This window comes from Lutra lutra, chromosome 1, assembly GCF_902655055.1.
Source record: "Lutra lutra chromosome 1, mLutLut1.2, whole genome shotgun sequence".
In the NCBI taxonomy this organism is placed as follows: Eukaryota; Metazoa; Chordata; class Mammalia; order Carnivora; family Mustelidae; genus Lutra; species Lutra lutra.
The window spans coordinates 202,046,100-202,067,826 of NC_062278.1; the positions used below are offsets into that span (position 1 = coordinate 202,046,100).

The following is a 21,727-nucleotide window of genomic DNA, read 5'->3' on the forward strand; positions in this document are numbered from 1 at the left end:
TGCTCCCTCTCTCTCAAATAAAATAATTTTTAAAGAATTATAATAGGAGTGTTGGAGCAAGAATGGAGAAACAGACGCTTGTGGCCAGACAGTGAAGCACTAAAATTGGTATAGACTTTTGGGGTTGGTTTGAATATGCATTTTAAAAAACGTTTAAGGGGCACCTGGGTGGCTCAGTCAGTTAAGCATCTGCCTTTAGCTCATGTCATGATCCAGGGGTCCCGGGATTGAGTCCTTGTCAGGCTCCCTGCTCAGCTGGGAGCCTGCTTCTTCCTCTCCCTCTTCTCCCCCTTGCTTGGTGCTCTCTCTCTCTCACTGTCTCTCTCTCTTAGTCAAGTAAATAAATCTTTTTTAAAAAGCATTTAAAATGCTTATTTCCAGCTCTTGCATTTATAGGAAATTATCATAAGGATAAAGCTTTGTGAGCAAAGCTTTATCCTCAAAAGCACAAAACAGTGGGGTGTCTCCTGGTTGGCTCAGTCAATGGAGCTTGCCGCTCTCGATCTTGGGGTTGTGAATTCAAGCCCCATGTTGACTGTAGAGATTACTCAAAAATAAAATATAAAAAAGAAAAAAAAACCAAAAACCCTATGGTATTTGCAAATGATGGCTTGCATAGTAGCCATCAAAAAATATTACTTAGCAAAAATAAGTCTTATTGAAGAGCATTAATCTTGGGAACTGCTCAGTGTATCTTTTTATCATTGTTATTATTATTTACTTATTTATTTTAAGTACTCTCTATCCCCAAAATGTGCCTCGAACTCATGACCCCAGGATCAAGAGTCACATGTTCTTCTGACTAAGCCAGGCAGGTGCCCCTGTTCAGTGTATCTTCAGTGTAGACATACATAGTTTACATTATATTGTATGATATACATATTCCATATTTTTTTCAACTCTAAGATTCCATTTTGACACACCCACATAATAACTATTGGGGGAAAAATTTTCAGAGGCATTGATAGAAGGGAAGTACATATGAGATTTTTTCCAGGACTGCATGATTTACAGGTAAGCTGTTTTCTTCTTTATACCTTTCTTTATCATCCAGAATGACACACTGAGCATATATTATTAACATGGTTATTTTAATTGTGTAGGTCCTTTGTTTATTTGTGCATTTACTTAAATTAATGACAGTTGGTTGTAACTCAAAAAGGCAAGTTTGTGTAAAGGCTCTTGGGAATACAGATATCATGCCGTTTGTCCTGAATCCTGCCCTTGAAGGTCTAGGAAAGAATGAAACATATTAGTACATGTTGTTTGAATCCTACATCTGATCCCCACATCCCATTAATGGGAACCTTTTTGTCTTTTTCACCGAAGAAGCTGAAAAGAGTGAAGACTCCTCAGGCGCCACAGGCCTCTCCGGCTTACACCGCATGTACAGCCAGGACTGCAGCTTTAAGAACAGCATGTATCATGTTGGAGACTACGTCTACGTGGAGCCCGCAGAGGCCAGCCTGCAGCCACACATCGTCTGCATTGAGAGGCTTTGGGAAGATTCTGCTGGTAAGTTCGTTTAAATCAAAGGGCAGATTGGTGAGCTGGGACTGTTTTACTCCTCCTTGGTCCTCAGGGAAGAAAATTGTAACTCAGACAATTATGCCTTGCAACAGTAGTCGTTCTACATTGTATCGGTAAATAGAAGTAAGCACCTGCTATGTGAAAAACGTCGGATCTAGCACTCTCCTGAGTGGCACAGTTGAGTCAAAGGAAATGCAGCTTCCTGAAGTGAGGTTGAGATTCATTCACTCAACTGCTGCTATTTCTTAAAAACACACAGTAAGCCAGACTGTGGGATGGCAGAGCCTCACAAGAACTAAAGGCTCGTGTTTTACCCCTGGCAGAACCACTTCGGTACAAATCACAAATAAAAAGGAAATTATTATAATGTGACATGTGTCTTGGCTTAGAATTTGATTTCAAAAAGGCGTCCTAGAACAGTTGCCTTTCACGTAAAACAGGGAGAACAAATAGGAGTTAATGAAGCCAGAAGCAGACAGAAACGTGATCTGAGGCAGTCCAGTTCCCTCAGCTGCTCCTCATGAGATACCTTTGTCTTCCTTCTCCTGAGTGCTCACTGCATCCCTTCTATGCTTTGGATGCTCTGTCCTTACCAAAGCGCAGTCTGGAGTGTGTCCTGGCCCCAGCAGACTAGGACAGGTCTCACCGCCTTTTTCATCCTATATATTATACATCCTTTAGTATGAGGGGGAACGTAGCATTTTTTAGGCCTCGTTATGCTTCATTACTTGAGAGTATCGTTTCTTCCAAGATAACGATTTTAAGACACTGTGGCCTAAAAAGCACATTGTTCAGGCCATGGCAGAATGGATGGAGATTTTGCTCATTTTGCAAGAATGTGTGATTTCTATTAATGGTAATTTCCTCTCTGTCTCCCTTTTTGTTTTGAGGTGAAAAATGGTTGTATGGCTGTTGGTTTTATCGGCCAAATGAAACATTCCATCTGGCTACACGGAAATTTCTAGAAAAAGAAGTTTTTAAGAGTGACTATTATAATAAAGTTCCCGTTAGTAAAATTCTAGGAAAATGTGTGGTCATGTTTGTCAAGGTAAGAAACTCCTTAGTCTCCAAAGTACAAATCATTCCATGAAAATAAAATTTACAAACACAAAAACGTCGTATTTATAAATCAGACCCTTTCTTTTAAAATTTGAAATTTTTTTTTTTTTAAGATTTTATTTATTTATTTGTCATAGAGAGAGAAGCGAGAATGAGCACAGGCAGACAGAGTGGCAGGCAGAGGCAGAGGGAGAAGCAGGCTCGCTGCCAAGCAAGGAGCCCGATGTGGGACTCAATCCCAGGACGCTGGGATCATGACCTGAGCCGAAGGCAGCTGCTCAACCAACTGAGCCACCCAGGCGTCCCTAAAATTTGAAATTTTTTAAAGCTGTGTCTATATGCCATTGTGTAAAGATTTAGGAGGAAATTAATCTGATCATGATGATGAAATACCACCCTTTGCTTGCCTACACTGTATAGCTGTATGCAGTTCGCTTAAATTTTTTTATACTGCCAGGCTAATTTTTGAGGATGACGATTTCTGAAAGATCATTAAAAATTGTCAGTGTGCTTTTTAGGTAATAAAGTATACCTTTTGTGTATTTATCTGATACAGGCACATTGAGCCCTGCCCAAAGCTTTTAGGAACATTATAGCTGTATGAAATGCTAATATATTTTCAAAAAGGTAGTTGGTAAGATAAAGGGTATATATTTAATAAGGCCCTTCTGTAGCAGGGAGAGGCTTATACATTGCTAACCATTTACTGTTTGTTGTTAACTGTCAGAAAGTCTTAACAGGTTAGTGTTTGCTTGATTGATGTGTGGTTTTGGTTTTTTTGGTTGACTGGTTTCCAGAACATTCACCTAACTAATAATCTTATTCTTATATCTCCCAGGAATACTTCAAATTATGCCCAGAAAACTTTCGAGATGAGGATGTTTTTGTCTGCGAATCACGGTATTCTGCCAAAACCAAATCTTTTAAGAAAATTAAACTGTGGACCATGCCCATCAGTTCAGTGAGGTTTGTCCCTCGGGATGTGCCCTTGCCTGTGGTCCGAGTGGCGTCTGTATTTGCAAATGCAGATAAAGGGGATGACGAGAAGAACACAGACAACTCAGAGGACAGTCGAACTGAAGACAATTTTAACTTGGAAAAGGTATGTAGTTAAAAGCCACACAGAAAACGATTTTGCATTTCAAAGTACCTATTCCAGAAAATAAATGAATAAAGTATTCAAATGCGGAATGAAAAAGAGTAACAACATAAAACCTTAGCCAAACAGAAGGGAGCTATAGGACAGAAATTAATGCTTAGGAAACAACAGTAGAATTGAAAAATAGAATTTAAAACTAAACCCAGGTGCTGATCCTTGGACAAGTCCAATGAGATACACTGTCAACTATCCTAATAAAAAAAGAAGGCAGTTAAGCTCAGACATACAAATGGGGAAGAAATTTAAAGACTTACACATTTCTGTTAATAAATTTGAAAGCCTGAATAAAATGAATAATTTTCTAGGACACTATAAATTACTAAAGAATCAAGAAGAGGGGTAACACATAAGTGGACAACAAGAAGAAATTTTTCAAAAATGTTCTGAGAGCTAATCAGAGTACTCAGGTCAGATAATTCCATGGGTGAATTCTTTTAACCCTTTAAGAGACATATAGTACTGTTAAAATTATTTCAAAGCATGGAGAACAAAGAAGACTTCCCAGTTTTTTTTTACAAAACCAGAATAACCTTAATTCCAAAGCCTGACAAAATTAAAACAGAAAAGCTGCAATTGAGCCTAACGGATGAATGTTGATGCAGAAAATTCTTGGAGAAAGTGTATTTTTATTTATAAGTGAAACCAAGTTAGTTATTTAAGAACAATATGACCTAGTAGGTGGGAGTTCATTCTAGAAATGCAGGAGTTGGTCAAAATTAGGAAAATTTAGTAATACACTTCATTATATTATTAGATCAAAGGAGAAATTATTTGATAAAGTATAGTAACTGTCTTCATTTAAGTTTTAGACGGGTATTTCCTCAAAGCTATTTTTTAAAGTTATGTTTGTTTCTCATGACTAAAGCCTGCTTGCTCTACTATTATCTATATTTTTCTGAAAGTAGCCAATGAAGACAAACAAAAATAGTAAAAATATTGACAAGTTAAGTGGCAAAACCTTTTTGCAGATCATGGGGGGAGCAATTAGCTAGTTTTGAAAAACAATTCAACAAATAGAGATTTCAAAATCCGTATACAAGTCAACAGCTTTCTTACATAAAACAATAATCCACAAGAGTTTTGAAAGAAAGGTGAAAATGTTGAATATACTTTAGCAACTATTTGGAAAATCATGTAGAAGAAAATAACTGATTCACCTTAACAAAATACATTAAGAAATAACCTTGAAAGGAATATTTGGAACTTACGGGAAGAGAAACCGTCTACTCACGGACATAAAAGACTTGGATAAATTTTTTTCAGAACTTGACGAAATGGGGTGTCTGGGTGGCTCAGTTGGTTAAGTGTCTGACTTCAGCTCAGGGTCATGATCTCAGGTCCTCGGATCGAGTGTTGGGCTTCCTGCTCAGCAGGGAATCTGCTTCTCCCTCCCTTCCTGCGCCTTCCCACCACTCATGCACACTCACTTGCTCTCTCTCTCTCTCAAATAAATAAAATCTTGGAAGAAAAAAAAAGAATTTGACAGAATTATTCTGGCTTTCTCATGCAGCAGTCACCAGGAAAAGAAGGAGGAAAATAGTAATCAAAGTGCTTTGCCTTGCCAGGTGTTATTCTGTTTTTATATATATATAAAACAAAACATATTTTTTTTGTTTCTTTTTAAAGATTTTATTTATTTATTTGACAGAGAGATATCACAAGTAGGCAGAGAGGCAGGCAGGGGTTGGGGAAAAGCAGGCTCCCTGCCTTCTCTCTGCTGAGCAGAGAGCCCGATGCGGGACTCGATCCCAGGACCCTAAGATCATGACTGGAGCCAAAGGCAGAGGCTTAACCCACTGAGCCACCCGGCACCCATATATAAAAGTTTTCTTTATTTAGCTAATCTCTGTATCCAAACATGAGGCTTGAACTCATGACCCCAAGATCGAGAATTGCATGCTCTTGCAGCTGAGCCAGCCAGGAGACTCTGTATATTTTGTATTTATAAAAAATTGAGGTATTCCAGTCAGTGGAAGGAATAGACTTTTCACAGTTAAAATCCAGTATATAAAGGTAGTATTTTAAATCAGCAGGAAAGGATGGAATCAAATGATACTGGGAAAACTGGTAGCCATTTGAAAAAGAAAAAAAGAAAAGAAGCCATCTGAACGCTCATTCACGTCATATTCCAAAAAGTAATAATACCAAAACCAAAAGCAAAATGAAAGAAACAGTACCAGTTGCTAACATAGGCAGATTTATTATTATTTACCTATATTCTTCATTTATAAGGTTGGAATGAGTCCTTTCTATACATGATATGAAACCCAGGAGGCATTAAAGTGAGGGAAAAGTTTTCAGGACAACCATTTTTTTAATGCAAAAAGCTTTTAGAAATCTGGGAAAGAAGTGACACTAGGAAAATGGCAAAGGACTAAATAGATCATTTTATAGAGGGGAGACAGCCCCAAAAAAGTAAGAAAATGTGTTAATCTAATACTTTTTAAAAGCCTGACAGGGGGGCACCTGGGTGGCTCAGTGGGTTAAGCCGCTGCCTTCGGCTCAGGTCATGATCTCAGCGTCCTGGGATCGAGCCCCGCATCGGGCTCTCTGCTCAGCAGGGAGCCTGCTTCCCTCTCTCTCTCTCTCTGCCTGCCTCTCCGTCTACTTGTGATCTCTCTCTGTCAAATAAATAAATAAAAATCTTAAAAAAAAATAAAAATAAAAATAAAAAAATAAAAGCCTGACAGGTTGGCAAGAGTTCTGAAGATTGCTGATGCTGATAACACCTGCTGTGGGTGTGAGGCAGGACACTTCTCTCCCGTCCGTGGCATTCCCCTTGACCCAGCATCCATTTGATACTAGGGAATATGGTCCAACTCAGTACTCAGGTGCACCGAAGCCTTCTCCACAAGGGGCACCATCAGTGTTATTTGTAAAAGCAAAAACCCTTGGTCAGACCCAAATGTCCATGAATAGGAGTTGAGTAAAGTGTCAGACATCCATAGCTTGCAAACTTTGTAGCCAGTAAGCACAATGAGGTAGCTCTATATATGGCACACAGAAGATTGTCCAAGTCATGTGGTAAGAACATGCTCATAACTAAAGGTGGCAGAATGAGATCTGGTTCCATTATTATTCAAAACAACTCAAACTGTATGTTTACATGCACAACTGTAAAAGCAATGTGGAGAACTGCTGTGTGCTGAACAGGGTCTTTATCTCCGGGGTTGGATCACAGAAGATTGCCTTTTAAGTTTTACATGCTCTAATGTTTGAATTGTTGCCCACAGATACATTTCTTTTATATAATCAAAAAAGATAAAGCCTTTTTTTTTTTTTTAGATTTTTTTTTTTTTTAATTTATTTATTTGTCAGAGTTCACAAGTAGGCAGAGAGGCAGGCAGGCGGGGGGAGAAGCAGGCTCCCCACTGAGCAGAGAGCCGGATGAGGGGCTTGATCCCAGGACCCTGAGATCATGACCCGAGCCAAAGACAGAGGCTTAACCCACTGAGCCACCCAGGCTCCCGAAAAGATAAAGCTTTTAAGTTGTCAATATAAAAACTGGAAAAAATTGACTTCTTTGTGTCTTAGAAAAGAAATCCATTTTAGTGTCCTAACAGTGTTACAAGAGAAAGGGAGCTTGGGAAAGAATATGATATTTTTTACACTTTACCAATATGTTGGGAATCATAGAGACATTAATTTTGAAAGAGTAAGAAATGCCAATGGAAGCCAACATGGAAATTAACACAGATTTCTTACTAGAATTTGTAAGTCTCCAGGGTCCTCTCTGTGCACGTTTTTGTTTTTGTTTTTTTCTTTTGTCTCATCTTTATTTTAATACTGCCTGGCCAAAAACAAGTCATTCCTGGAACTTTTTTTTTTTTTTTTTTTTTTGATTCCTGGAACTTTTTAAAAGAATACTTTCAGCAGGTAGAGCAGAGAGATTACTTTTAAAAATTTTTAAAAAAGAACTTCAGAATAGAACCTATTCCTAAAAGAAAAAGTTTGTTTTTTTTTTTTTTTTTTCAAGATTTTATTATTTGACACAGAGAGAGAGAGTGCACAGGTAAGGAGAGTCAGGGAGGGGAAAAGCAGTCTCTCCACTGAGCAGGGAGCCCAATGTGGGCCTCAATTCCAGGACCCCAGGACCATGACCTGAGCTGAAGGCAGATGCTTAACTGACTGGGCCACCCAGGTACCCAGAAAAAGTTATTCTTAATTTCAGAGCCTACTTCATAGTCCCCACTCCTGCAGGTTCCTCTCATCCATTATATATATTATTTTCCAAGAAGACCATTTATATGTCACATTTGAAGTCATAACAAAGATTAAAACAAATCACTTGGACCTTCTTTTTTTTTTTTTTTTTAAGATTTTATTTATTTATTTGACAGAGAGAGATCACAAGTAGACAGAGAGGCAGGCAGAGAGAGAGAGAGAGAGAGAAGCAGGCTCCCTGCTGAGCAGAGACCCCGATGTGGGGCTCGATCCCAGGACCCTGAGATCATGACCCGAGCCGAAGGCAGCGGCTTAACCCACTGAGCCACCCAGGCGCCCTCACTTGGACCTTCTGAAGGAGATTTTTTTTCAGTTTGAAGTTTCACATATTCTCAGGAAGATGCAGTGGAAAATATTGGGGTTCTATAGTTTCCTCAGCTTTTATACGTTTTGGAGTTAATATGTTTAAAACACCTCGTGCTGTGCCCGCTTTCTGCATCACATCAGAACTTTTTCCTTTTTTTTTTTTTATATCTTTTTATTTGAGAGTGCTCTCAGGAGTGGGGGGGAGGGACAGAGGCAGAGAGAGAAGCAAACTCCCCGCTGAGCACAGAGTCTAACACGGAGCTCCATCATCCCAGGACCCTGAGATCAATCATGACCTCAGCCAAAGTCAGACGCTTAACCAACTAAGCCACCCAGACTCTTGTTTTCTTTTCTCTTTTTTTTTTTTTTTTTTTTGCCAAAACGATAAAACAGCAATAACGAATGGGTGTTCAAGTGCTTTTCATAAGTCAGGCATTGTTCTGTGTACTTAACTATGGAATGTGTCATTGGGGATTCCTAACAGCCCCATCTGATGGTTGCACTGCCTTCATTTTACAGGTGACCTAAGAGGTCAAATAATTTGCCCAGTGTCACAGCAGCCAAGAGGTGACAGACCTTGTAATTTATTCAGAAAAAGAGTGTATGTGTTTATGTCACAGAGGCTATACTATTCCTTTCTATTCCAGGATAAATCAAAACAATGATAATTTAAAAAAATTTTTTAAATTATCATTTAGAACCATCAGTTGTTAATGCTAAGAAATTGAGAGCTCCGGGGGCGCCTGGGTGGCTCAGTGGGTTAAGCCGCTGCCTTCGGCTCAGGTCATGATCCCAGGTCCTGGGTTCGAGCCCCACGTCGGGCTTTCTGCTCAGCAGGGAGCCTGCTTCCTCCTCTCTCTCTGCCTGCCTCTCTGCTTACTTGTGATTTCTCTCTGTCAAATAAATAAATAAAATCTTAAAAAAAAAAAAAAGAAAGAAATTGAGAGCTCCGTAAATGTAGTGAAGGTACACCTTGCGCAGAATTTACTCCTTATCTTCCATAGCAGTGTGTGAGTGAGGCTGCTCCTGAATGCTGATATGTCCTCTTCAGTGCTCCCCGCCCCCCACCGCAAGGCTGTGGGAACGGGGTGGGGGGAGGAGGATAAAAGCATCCTAGAGTAACATTTTTTTTTTAAAGATTTTATTTTATTTTATTTGACAGCGAGAGAGATCACAAGCAGGCAGAGAGGCAGGCAGAGAGATAGGGGGAAGCAGGCTCCCTGCTGAGCAGGGAGCCCCATGCGGGGCTGGATCCCAGGACCCTGAAATCATGATCTAAGCCAAAGGTAGAGGCTTAACCCACTGAGCCACTCAAGCGCCCCTTGAAGTAACACTTTATAAGACTTAAGTGTAAATTTAAAATAAATGCAGTATTTAATAAGACTTAGTTTGGTTTCAGTATCCCAATCTTGGTTTCTGATCTTCATCTAAACTTCTGTTTATGGTTATTTTTTCTTTTAAGTTAATAGGAAGGAAAGTCAGCTTTCCTTTCTTAACCTCCTCTGTCTGATCCTTGATTGTCAGCTGCCTATCTTTAACCAGTTTCCTTTACCACAGGAGAAAGAAGATGTCCCTGTGGAAATGTCAAATGGCGAACCAGGTTGCCACTACTTTGAGCAGCTCCGTTATAATGATATGTGGCTAAAGGTTGGCGACTGTGTCTTCATCAAGTCCCATGGCCTCGTGCGCCCTCGAGTGGGCAGGTGGGTGTTACTGAAGCAGGGAGGATGCAGTTGGGTCTGAGAGATTTGGGTAGAAATTCATCACTCTTTAGAATGAAGTCAGAGTCGTTGTCATCATCCCCTTGACAATCCTGTAACTTCCCCAGCCTCCTCACACACACGTGTGTGTGTGTCTCTAGCCACACTTCCTTCTCTAAGTCCTTCCTGTGAATTTTTCTTTTTTTCTCCTACCATTTACTGAATTTTCAACCCAGGAATCCCCCTGTGTACCTCACATGATGAACTCCTTTAGCTTAACTTCGAGATAGTACTTCCTTAAGGAGGGCTATCCTGTCCCTGCAGACTGGATTAGGTCTCCCCATTACTCTCAGAGTGCATATCAGGTTATTTTACTGTTGAATTTCCGTACCAGACTGCAAATGCCCTGAGAATAGAGGCCCCGTACTTTGCTTACCTTTGTATTCACTATTCCAAGCATGGTGCATGAAACATAGTAAGGGCTCAAGTATTTGCTGAACAAGTAAGTGAATACAAGTGTGGTTGGGTGGCGTAAAATGGCAACGAAGGAGTCAGGTATGTGACTGGGCAGTAGAGGATAGTGGTTAAGAGTGGTGGGTCTTGGTGTGAGTTCCGGCTCTGCTAGCTGCATGTCCTTAAGTAAATGATTGACTTCTCTAAGCTCACTTCCTCATTCCATTTTTTCTTCATTCAGCAATCATTTATTACAAACCTAGTATTTGCCAGGCTGTGAGGATACATTAGTGAATAAAACAAATATCCTTAGTCCCATGGATCCTTGTTGCAGCGGGAATACAAACAGTAAATGTTGCAATAAGTAAAGGGTACAGAACATTAGGTCATGATATGTTCTGTGAAAAAAATAGATCAGTGTGTGGGAAATCAGGAGTGCATGGTCAAACTGAGGAGGTACAGAAGTTTATTTTTAATTTTTTTTTTTTTTAAAGATTTTATTTATCCATTTGACAGACAGAGACCACTAGTAGGCAGAGAGGCAGGCAGAGAGAGGAAGGGGAGCAGGCTCCCTGCCAAGCAGAGAGCCCGATGCGGGGCTCAATCCCAGGACCCCGGGATCACGACCTGAGCTGAAGGCAGAGGCTTCAACCCACCAAGCCACCCAGGCACCCCGGTACAGAAGTTTAAATAGGGTGGTGTATATAGGCCTCACTGAGAGCTGATAGTTTAGCTAATACTTGAAGAAACTGAGGGAGTGAGTAATGTGAATATTGAGGGAAAAAGCTTTCTAGGAAGTGTGAGTAGCCAGTATGAAGACCTGAGAGAGAAGTGTGCCTGGCCTGTCCAGATGTGGACAGTTTGTTGCTGGACAAGTGAGCCATACGTTAAAGTAGACAGGAAGTGAGGGCCATATATACGTGGACCTGAGAGACCATTGTCGGCACTTGGGCTTTTACTGAATTAAAGAGAGTACCATTGGATTGATTCATTGATTCATTCATTCATTTATTTTAAAGATTTTATTTTTGTATTAGAGAGCCTGAGTGGGCCGAGAGGCAGAGGGAAAAGCTGACTCCCCACTGATCATGGAGCCCGATGTGTGGCTCCATCCCAGGACCCTGGGATCATGACCTGAGCTGAAGGCAGACGCTTAACTGACTGAGCCACCCAGGTGCCCCCATTGGATTCTTTTAAGCATAGGTGTGACATCTGAATTAGTTCTTAGCAGGATTGCTCTGCCTACTGGTTTTTGAGAGTAGACTCAAAGGGTCAAAGAGAAGCAAGGAGATCTGCTAGGAGGCTGTTGCAATAACCCAGGCAACCATGATTGCTGGTTCAGGCCAGTAGTTAGATCCTGTGGTGAAATGTGGAGTTAATAGGATTCCTGATAAATGGGATGTGGGGTCCAAGAAAGAGAAAGGAGTCAAGGGTGACTTCTGTGTGTTGGCCTGAGGAACTGAAAGGGTGGAGTTACCATGAACTGAGATGAGGAGGTTTCTTCATGTCAGAAACCACAGGACAGGGGCACCTGCGTGGCTCAGTGGGTTAAAGCCTCTGCCTTCGGCTCAGGTCATGATCCCAGGGTCCTGGGATCGAGCCCTGCATCAGGCTCTCTGCTCAGCGGGGAGCCTGCTTCCCACTCTCTCTCTGTCTGCCTCTCTGCCTACTTGTGATCTCTGTCTGTCAAATAAATTTAAAAAATTAAAAAAAAAAAAAAAAGAAACCACAGGATAATAGGGACATTAATAATCCCAGCTTGCTGGGAGCAGTTGTGAGGAGTGGTATAATACCTAACACTTAGCAATCAGATGTGCATTTTTACTTTTGTATAGGGAGATAATATCTCTCATCAGACTCTCAATGGTTGAAGGGCTGTTACACCTTGACACTCAAAAAGGTCATGAACCATTGCCTTAAATATCTGTGACTCATGTGAGCTGACCCCAAATATGGATAGTTTGTGTGTTTCGTCGGCTGATGAATCCAATGACAGATGCTTAGTTTTGTTTTCATCATGAGCATTTCAGGGGAAAAAAAACCTGGAGGTTAGCTGAAACTATTAAATCGTATGCCTTGGTATTGTGTGTTTCTTCCCTCAGTTGAATAGCCAATGGTGTCTCCCTTTCCAAGTGTCTTTTCCTGTGCTCAGAATGGGGGAAGTCAAGGAAATTGTCTTATTATCATATAATAATATATAATAATATATCATATAATAATATAACTATCATATATAGTCTACAAAACTCCTCCAAGTAGTAAATATCATTAAGTTTTTGGTTAAGAGAATTTTTAATAGATTAATCCTTCAAGAGTGAAACCGGTCAGAATTCTATTTTAATGGAATTTCTCCATTTTTCCCCCAAGAATTGAAAAGGTATGGGTCCGAGATGGAGCTGCATATTTTTATGGCCCCATCTTCATTCACCCAGAAGAGACGGAACATGAGCCCACAAAAATGTTCTACAAAAAAGAAGTATTTCTGAGTAATCTGGAAGAAACCTGCCCCATGACATGTATCCTGGGTATGTATTTATGCCTTTTCATTTAATTCTACAATAGCTGATTGAATACTTCTGTGTTAGGCACTGTTCTAGGTGTCAGGTATACAGCAATCAATAGACCAGAATCTCTGCCCTCTTAGAGACTTAACAATGGGGCAGAGGTTGGGGAATCAGTAAATAAATTAAGGCTATAGGACATCAGGTAGTAATTAGAGCTATGAATGAGAATCAGGCAGAGGAGAAGAGGACAGAGAGTCATGTTGAGGGGAGGTCTTGTTTTAGTGGTCTCCAGAAGCCTTTCTGATAGGTGACGTTAGCAGAGCCCTGAAATCAGTGAGAAAGAAAACCATCTGAACACAGACATGCCCTTGTTTTATTGCACTTTGCTTTGGTGCAGTAAAATGCTGTTTTTCACAAATTGAAGGTTTGTGGCAACCCTGTAAAAAAGCAAGTCTGTTGGTGCCATTTCTCTAACAGCATTTGCTCACTTCATATCTCTACGTCACATTTTGGTAATTCTCACAGTATTTCAGACTTTATTTATTTTTTTTAAAGATTTTATGTATTTGACAGAGAGAGAGAGATCACAAGTAGGCAGGAGGGGGGGGAAGCAGGCTCCCCACCAAGCAGAGAGCCCAATGCAGGACTCGATCCCAGGACCCCGAGATCATGACCTGAGCTAAAGGCAGAGGCTCAACCCACTGAGCCACCCAGGCACCCATCGGACTTTATTATTATTTGAGATGCCACACTCTCATGATAAAACTTTAATGGATGAGGAATTACTTTTTACTGATGAGCAAAAACGGTGGTTTCTTTTCCTTTTTTTTTCCAAAGATTTTATTTATTTATTTTTATATTTATTTTTATTTATTTATTCACTCATTCATTCATTCATGAGAGAGAGAGGCAGAGGGAAAAGCAGGCTCCCCTCAGAGCAGGGAGCCCGATGCAAGACTCAGTCCCAGGACCCTGGGATCATGACCTGAGCTGAGAGCAGACGCTTTAACCATCTGAGCCACCTAGGCACCCAAGACGGTGGTTTCTTGATAAGGAATCTACTCATGGTAAAATTGGTTGTGAAGACTGTTAAAATGACAACAAAGGGTTTTGAAAATCACGTAAATTAGTTGTTAAAGCACCAGCAAGATTTGAGAAGATTGACTCCCGAGTTTGAAAGAAGTTCAACTATGGGTAAAATGCTTTCCAAACAGCATCATATGCTACAGAGAAATCATTTGTGAAAAGAAGAGTCAATCGACGTTGCAAACTTCACTCTAATTTTAAGAAATTGCTACAGCCCCTCCAACGTTCAGCAACCACCATCCTAATCAGTTAGCAGCCATTATCGGCCAGACAAGACCCTCCACCAGCAAAAAGATGGGACACCTGGTTGGCTCAGTCAGTAGAGCATATGACTCTTGATCTTAGGGTTTTGAGTTCAGGCCCCAGTTGGATGTAGAGTTCATTTAAAAAAAAAAATTGCAGCGGGGGCGCCTGGGTGGCTCAGTGGGTTAAGCCTCTGCCTTCGGCTCAGGTCATGATCTCAGGGTCCTGGGATTGAGCTCCGCATCGGGCTCTCTTCTCAGCAGGGAGCCTGCTTCCCCCCTCTCTCTGCCTGCTGCTCTGCTTACTTGTGATCTCTCTCTCTCTGTCAAATAAATAAATAAAATCTTTAAAAAAAAAAATTGCAGCTTACTGAAAGCTTAGATGGTTAGCATTTTTTAGCAATATAAAGTGTTTTTTAATTGTAGTATGCATATTTTTTAGACATAATGCTATTGCACACTTAATGGACTACAGTATAGTATAAACATAACTTTTATATACAATTTTATAAAAATCATTTGACTTGCTTTATCATGATACTCCCTTTATTGAGGTGATCAGGAACTGTTCCTGCGGTATCCCCAAGGTATGACCGCATCTGAGATTTTACTCCTTTTAGGCACAGCAAATGTGAAATGCAAAGCCCTTAAAGCATAGTATCTGGGCCTGTTTGAGACACAGGGAAAAGCTGGTGGCCGGGGCAGAACAGGAGGGTGTTGCTGCACATGCAGAAATGGTAGGGCTACTAGACTGTGCTGAGAGTGAGTTCGGAGCAGATAGGAAGTCCTGGTTGTGAGCGGAGAGCAGTGTGAGCCAGCACGTGCACTGGAGGAATCTCTGTGCACGGAGTATGAAGCATATGTAAGAGTGAGGTAGGAAGCAGGGGGAGGAGTTAAAAGACCTCTGCAATCTCCTTTGGACTCTTAACCCTAGCAATGTTATTGTTGCTGATTCAGAAATGTGCAGGGCTCGCGTCACGGTTTCTGTTCAGCTGTCCTTCTGAGTGCTCGTGTGCGCTCTGCTTCTCAGGTGCATGTGTGCGCTTCCGACTGCCATCGTCTTCAGTGTCGTGTTCCTTCTTGCCCTGAATTAGTGCTGCAGCCTACTTGCAAACCAGCTCCTCTTCCCATCTTTTGGAATAGTTTTCCAAAAGGTTTCTAGGTTAAAGCTTTATAATGATTACACATGGTTATAAAGAAGCAGCCACCATGCTTACGGCCAAGAGGAAATAAGTGTTTTACACTTAGACCTTATTTGATCACTAAGTTTACCTACATTGTTTCGGTGTTTTGAGTTTTTTCAGAATTGGGTATTTCTGATAGTTAAACACGTTTTCCTCTTCATAACCTGGGGCACCGTGGGGGGAGAGGGAGCAAAGGCTAGTGCGCTTATTAAGTCCTTCTTGAGTTTCTGTAGCAGAGTCTGTCCTCCTTTTAACTCATGATCCAGACTAAAGAAGTGCTCAAAGACCTTGCTTCCTAGGGTAAACCCAGCCAGAAGACTCAAGGCAGATAGCAAAGGTGAGACTGAAGTCTCCTTTGTTAGGGTAACCATATTGTTTATTGCTTTTTTTCTAAGTGGTTACCCTGGGAATTACATCTTAAATCTAGAATCAATTGAATTAATACTGCCTCAGCTTTTTTTTTTTTTTTTAAGATTTTATTTATTTATTTGAAAGAGAAAGAATAGAGAGCGAGCATGGGGGGTGGGTGTCAGAGGGAGAAGCAAACTCCCTGCTGAGCAGGGAGCCCTACACAGAACTCAGTCCTCGGACTCTAAGATCATGACCTGAGCCAAAGGCAATCGCTCAACCACCTGAGCCACCCAGGAGCCCTGCCTGAGCTTCTGTTGTATATTAAACCCTGCTCCTGTACAGCACCATCCCTCCTGCTTGTCTAATTGTCAGAAATTAAGTCTTTATACTGTGTGTGCCCATTGGCAGGAATTTCTAATTACCACTTTATGCATTTGTCTTTAAAATCTTACAGGAGGGAAAAAGGAGAATTAGAAACTGGAAATACAATATTGGCTTTCATATTTACATATGTGGTTACCTTTTTGGTGTTTTTTATTTCTTTGTATGGCTTCACATCATTATCTGATATCCTTTCATTTCAGCCTAAAGGACTCCCTTAAAATTTCTTGTAGAACAGGTCAACTAACAACAAACTCCTTTGTCTTTTGTTTATCTAAAGGTGTCTTAATTCCTCTACTTTTGAAAGTACTTTTGCTATATATAGAATTCTCCATTGACAGTTTTTTCTGTCATGCCTTCCATCAAATTTGAGGAGTTTTTGTCTTTACATAGTCTTTCTTCTCCTTTCTCTTTCCTCCCTCTGAGATTCCCATTAAGCCTATGATGGTTTGCTTAATGATGTGTCACAGGTCTCATAGACTGCTCATGTTTCTTTATTCTTTCTTCTTTCTGTTCCTCAGACTGATCATCTCAGTTGGCTTATCTTTGAGTTCACAGATTCTTCTGCTGTTAGAATCTTCTAATTTTTCATTTCAGTTGTTAACACTTTTCAGCTCCCGTGACGTTTTTTCTTTTTTTTTTTTTTAAGATTTTATTCATCTGTGAGAGAGAGAGAGAGAGAGAGAGAGAGAGTACACACAAGCATGGGGGGAGGGGCAGAGAGAAAGGGAGAAGCAGGCTCCCCACTGAGCAGGGAGCCCCATGGGGACTCCACCCTAGGACCCTGGGATCATGACCTGAGCCGAAGGCAGACACTTAACTGACTGTGCCACCCAGGCACCCTTCAGCTCCAGCGTTTCTTTTTAGGCATTCCAGTTCCTGTCTCGTTCTTGATAATTTCTATTTGGTGAATCAGCATTCTGATTTCCTTTGGTTCTTTGTCCATAGTTCGCTTTAGCTCTCTGAGCATATTTAAGACAGTTGCTATAAAGTGTCTGCCTCTTAAGTCCAGTGTCTGGGCTTTCTCTGGGATGGTTTCTGTTCATTTCTTTTTATCTTGTGAATGGACCGTACTTTCTTATTTCTTTGCATGGCCTCGTAATTTTTTATGAAAACTGGGTATTTTGAATATCATACTGTGATACCTCTGGAAACCAGATTCTCCCCTTTCCTCAGGCTTTATTGTTACAGCTTACTACGGGTCATAGTTGCTCATTTAAACTGTTTTTGCTATTGTGTGTGGTCACTGAAGTCTCTGTTCTGTTAGCTTAATGGTCAGCTAATGATTTAATAGAAATTTTCTTAAATGCTTGGATTAAACAAACAAAAAAGTTCCCAGTCTCTGCAGCTTGAGGCTGTGTCTGTGTTGGAAGACACTTTCATCCCTCAGCCTGAAGTTTACAACTCTGCCTTTGCCTTTGCGTCCCGCTTGCACAGGGCTTGACGGTCAGCCAGAGGTGAGAGTTTAGGGCTTTTGGGTCTTTTCTGAGCACGCATCCTGCCCATGGCACGTGTGTGGCTTTCTAGATTCCCCCGGATATGTGGAAGCTTTTCAGAACTCTTATTCATTCCCCAAAGTATCTCACTGCCCAGCTTTTTCTGCCAGGCTTTTTCACATTTGTACTATTTGCCCCAACTGATAACCTTTGTTCCAACTGGCACCATCTGGTTCATTTGCCTTTAGATGTTTTCAACAGAAGTACCATAGCCACTTCTCTGCCATGAGATTCCAAGTTAAGTGAAATAATGGCAAACCCTTTGTGTTAGTCCCTCAGGAAGCCACCCATGTTGGTCAAAACAGGCAACCAAATTCTTTGGAGAATGCTCTGCTCCTTCTAGCACCAGAAACTCACACCAGGGGTGTGGGCTGCCATCTTCCTGACTGCTGCTGAGCCAGAGGAGAGTGAGGGGGATGAGGCAAGAGTAAGTTAAAATGCCACAAAGCTCTCCTGCTTACTTGCAGACACTTTTTTTCTTGATTAAGCATTCATGTAGTTGTTTGGCTGTTTCCCAGAGTTCTGATAATGTTGATTCTGACAGTTTCTGGTGGCTTTCCTCATTGTTTCTGTGAGAGAATGGCCCTTGGATCCCCCTCCTTGACCATTTTCACCAACACCATCCTTTTTATAGGCACCTATTAAAATGTGTTGCACTCTGTAGTTTATAAACTACATATCCAGGATCATCTTTATTTTTCACCATGACCCTGTACAAAAGGGGCTGTTATTCTCAGAAAAGTGAAGTTACTGTCTACTACATTGGCCAAAAATAAAGCCTAGGTCTTCTCGCTTCTGCTTCTGTCCTGGTGTTTGGATTCTTGGTTTACAGCCAGCTGGAACACTGTGGAGAGTGAAAAGAGGTGCCAGTATTATTAGGCAGGATACCAGCCATACAGTGAGATGCATGGTTACTTTCTCTTGAGGTAAACCCCAAAGGGAAATGCATCTAGTGGTCACAAAAGGGAATTTCAGCCCAGCTTGTACATTTCAGTATCCACCCCTTAGGAAGAAAATGTGGGTTTTTTGGTTACGTTTTATATTGACTTTCACATGCAAGGAGGCAGACTTTTTTTTTTTTTTTTAAGATTTTATTTATTTATTTGTCAGAGAGAGAGAGAGCACAGGCAGACAGAGTGTCAGAGGGAGAAGCAGGATCCCTGCAGAGCAAGGAGCCCGATGCGGGACTCGATCCCAAGACGCTGGGACCATGACCTGAGCCGAAGGCAGCCGCTTAACCAACTGAGCCACCCAGGTGTCCCGGCAGACTTTTTTTTAAACTAATTTGTTTCTGTAGAGAGCAACAATTTAAGGTATTTAAGCTTTAGAAGATTTATAATTTTATTGTGTTAACTGTACACAGTGTTGAATGTAAATCTCACCTTTGTCTCCCTGGAACAAAAGTTTTAAAGATAATTAGGTGAGGTATAACATTTTTATAGACCTGGTGGGGGCATATTTCACTTAGTCCTGTTTTGCTGTTATACATATGATTTTTGTTGATTGCCTTCAGTAACTTATATGGTAATTAAACAGCCACAGAGAACTTGCTTTTGGGAATGAACATGGCCACACCTGACAGAAACTGCCTCCATCCTTGGGCACTTGGATTGCAAAATTCCCAGGAACCTAGGTTCCTGAAACATGCCAATTCCTAATTTATTTGCTGGTTCTGTTTTCTTCATAATAGAATTTTTTATTAGAATTAATAAATGGAAATATCAAGATTATCTATATTTTTATTTATCATCAAAGAGCAGTTAGAAAGTTGAATTTTAAAAACATGCAGTTTACCTTAAATACCTGGGAATAAATCTTTAAAAAAGATGTATAAGACTCCTGTACACACATACACACATACACACACACAGACACACTGCAAAAAACCATGTGAGTCAGGGTGCCTGAATGGCTCAGTCAATAAAACGTCTGACTTTTGATCTCAGCTCAGGTCTTGATCTCAGGGTCATGAGTTCAAGCCCCGCTTTGGGTTCCACACTGGGTGTGGCGCCTACTTAGGGGAAAAAAATAACACCCTATGAGAAAATGATTGAAAGGAATTAAAGAATGCCTAAATAAATGAAGTGATTCATTGTGTTTATAGCTGGAAAACTCAGTATTTTAAAGAAGTTACTTCTCCCCATATTTGGTATATCAGTTCATTATAGTTCCAGTCAGAGTCCAGCAGGTTTTTGTAAGTTTTGTATGCTTTATTAAGTGAAGTTTCCTGGGCCTAAAAGCCAGGATGTCTTTCCATGTTTTGTCAGGGCCTGGTAGGAACCCCAGGTCAGGACACAGAGAGACCACATCCATTCCAGGGCTATTAGTCAGTTTTACTCGTTAGCTGTGAGCATAATTTTTACCTTTTCCAAATCTCTATTTTTCCTTCTGTGAATTATGGAAAATGGTCACTATGCCTTCTCTGAATTGAAAAGCCTTCAGATTGTGTAAGTCAAGTTCTTGTGTGTAAATCTAAGGCAGTGATAGTAATCACAGCTGTTTTAAGCTTCTGAAATGTTTCTGACCTGTTTTTACATGTTTTAGGTGTTTTGCATGTTAATGTTTAACAAGTTATTAACTATGAACACTCCTGTTAAGGTTGAGAGTAAAATGAGGGGTGCCCATATCCCTCTTATTTAATCGTGTTGTGGAAGTACTAGTCAGCATGGGTAGAAGTAAGAAACAAAGTCTACACTGAGGAAGTTAAGAATGTGATAATTCAGGAAGATCAGCTTGGAATTACTTCACACAATAAGAGAAGTGAGATGGCTGAGTACAACATGGATAATACAGCAACTGCCTTAAGAGATTCAATAATGGGGCACCTGGCTGGCTCAGTAGAACATCTGCCTCTTGATCTTGGGGTCGTGAGTTTGAGCTCCACATTGTATGTGAAGATCACTTAAATAAAAAGCACTTAAAAATTTTTTTAATAATTAATAAGAAGATAAAATACCTTGGGATAAATTTAACAAGGTATGTGCCCCACCTGTATAATGAAAGTTTTTAACTGCTCCTCTTAATGCATTTTTTTAAAGATTTTTATTTATTCATTTGTCAGAGGGAAAGAGAGCATAAGGAAAGGGAGGGACAGGCAGAGGAAGAGGAAAAAGCAGGCTCTCCACTGAGCAAAGAGCCGGATGTGGGTCTTGATCCCAGAACTCTGGGATCATGACTGGGGCCCAAGGCAGATGCTTAATGGACTTCACCACCCGGGTGTGCCACTCTTGATGCATTTAAAAAGGAATGCTTGAACAAACTGAAAAGCATACTATGTACTTGAATAAGAAGTCACAACATCATAGAGATTTCATTCTCCCTAAGTTACTCTTTAATGTGATCCTACAAGATGTACCAATAGGAATTTTCTTGTGAAGAAGTTGGGACTTAAACTGATTTTTAAAATAGTGTCAGGGACAGACAACAGAAAGAAATTAAAGGCATCCAAATCGGCAAAGAAGAAGTCAAACTATCACTCTTCGCAGATGATATGATACTGTATGTGGAAAACCCAGATGTTCCTAGGAATATCGCCACGGGCAAAAATGAACTACGGGGACTTCATCAAGATCAAAAGCTTTTGCACAGCAAAGGAAACAATTAACAAAACCAAAAGACAACTGACAGAATGGGAGAAGATACTTGCAAACGACATATCAGATAAAGGGCTAGTATCCAAAATCTATAAAGAGCTTAGCAAACTCAACACCCAAAGAACAAATAATCCAATCAAGAAATGGGCAGAGGACATGAACAGACATTTCTGCAAAGACATCCAGATGGCCAACAGACACATGAAAAAATGCTCCACATCACTCGACATCAGGGAAATACAAATCAAAACCACAATGAGATATCACCTCACACCAGTCAGAATGGCTAAAATTAACAAGTCAGGAAATAACAGATGCTGGTGAGGATGTGGAGAAAGGGGAACCCTCCTACACTGTTGGTGGGGATGCAAGCTGGTGAAACCACTCTGGAAAACAGGATGGAGGTTCCTCAGAAAATTGAAAATAGAGCTACCTTATGACACAGCAATTGCTCCACTG

General features: G+C 40.7%; 1 protein-coding gene across 25 annotated transcripts in view; it reads left to right on the plus strand.

Moving 5' to 3' along the window:
• Positions 1 to 21,727, plus strand: part of PBRM1 (polybromo 1) — a 131,262-nt gene that overhangs the window by 81,374 nt on the left and 28,161 nt on the right. For 20 of the 25 annotated variants that reach the window (XM_047692109.1, XM_047692064.1, XM_047692147.1 and 17 more), the window contains 5 exons: positions 1,330 to 1,515; positions 2,421 to 2,578; positions 3,428 to 3,691; positions 9,836 to 9,981; positions 12,799 to 12,956. In XM_047692109.1, the coding sequence (XP_047548065.1) occupies positions 1,330 to 1,515; positions 2,421 to 2,578; positions 3,428 to 3,691; positions 9,836 to 9,981; positions 12,799 to 12,956 (912 nt within the window). The remainder of the gene's footprint in view (positions 1 to 1,329; positions 1,516 to 2,420; positions 2,579 to 3,427; positions 3,692 to 9,835; positions 9,982 to 12,798; positions 12,957 to 21,727) is intronic. The other 5 variants (XM_047692071.1, XM_047692172.1, XM_047692210.1 and 2 more) reach the window with 1 other exon arrangement.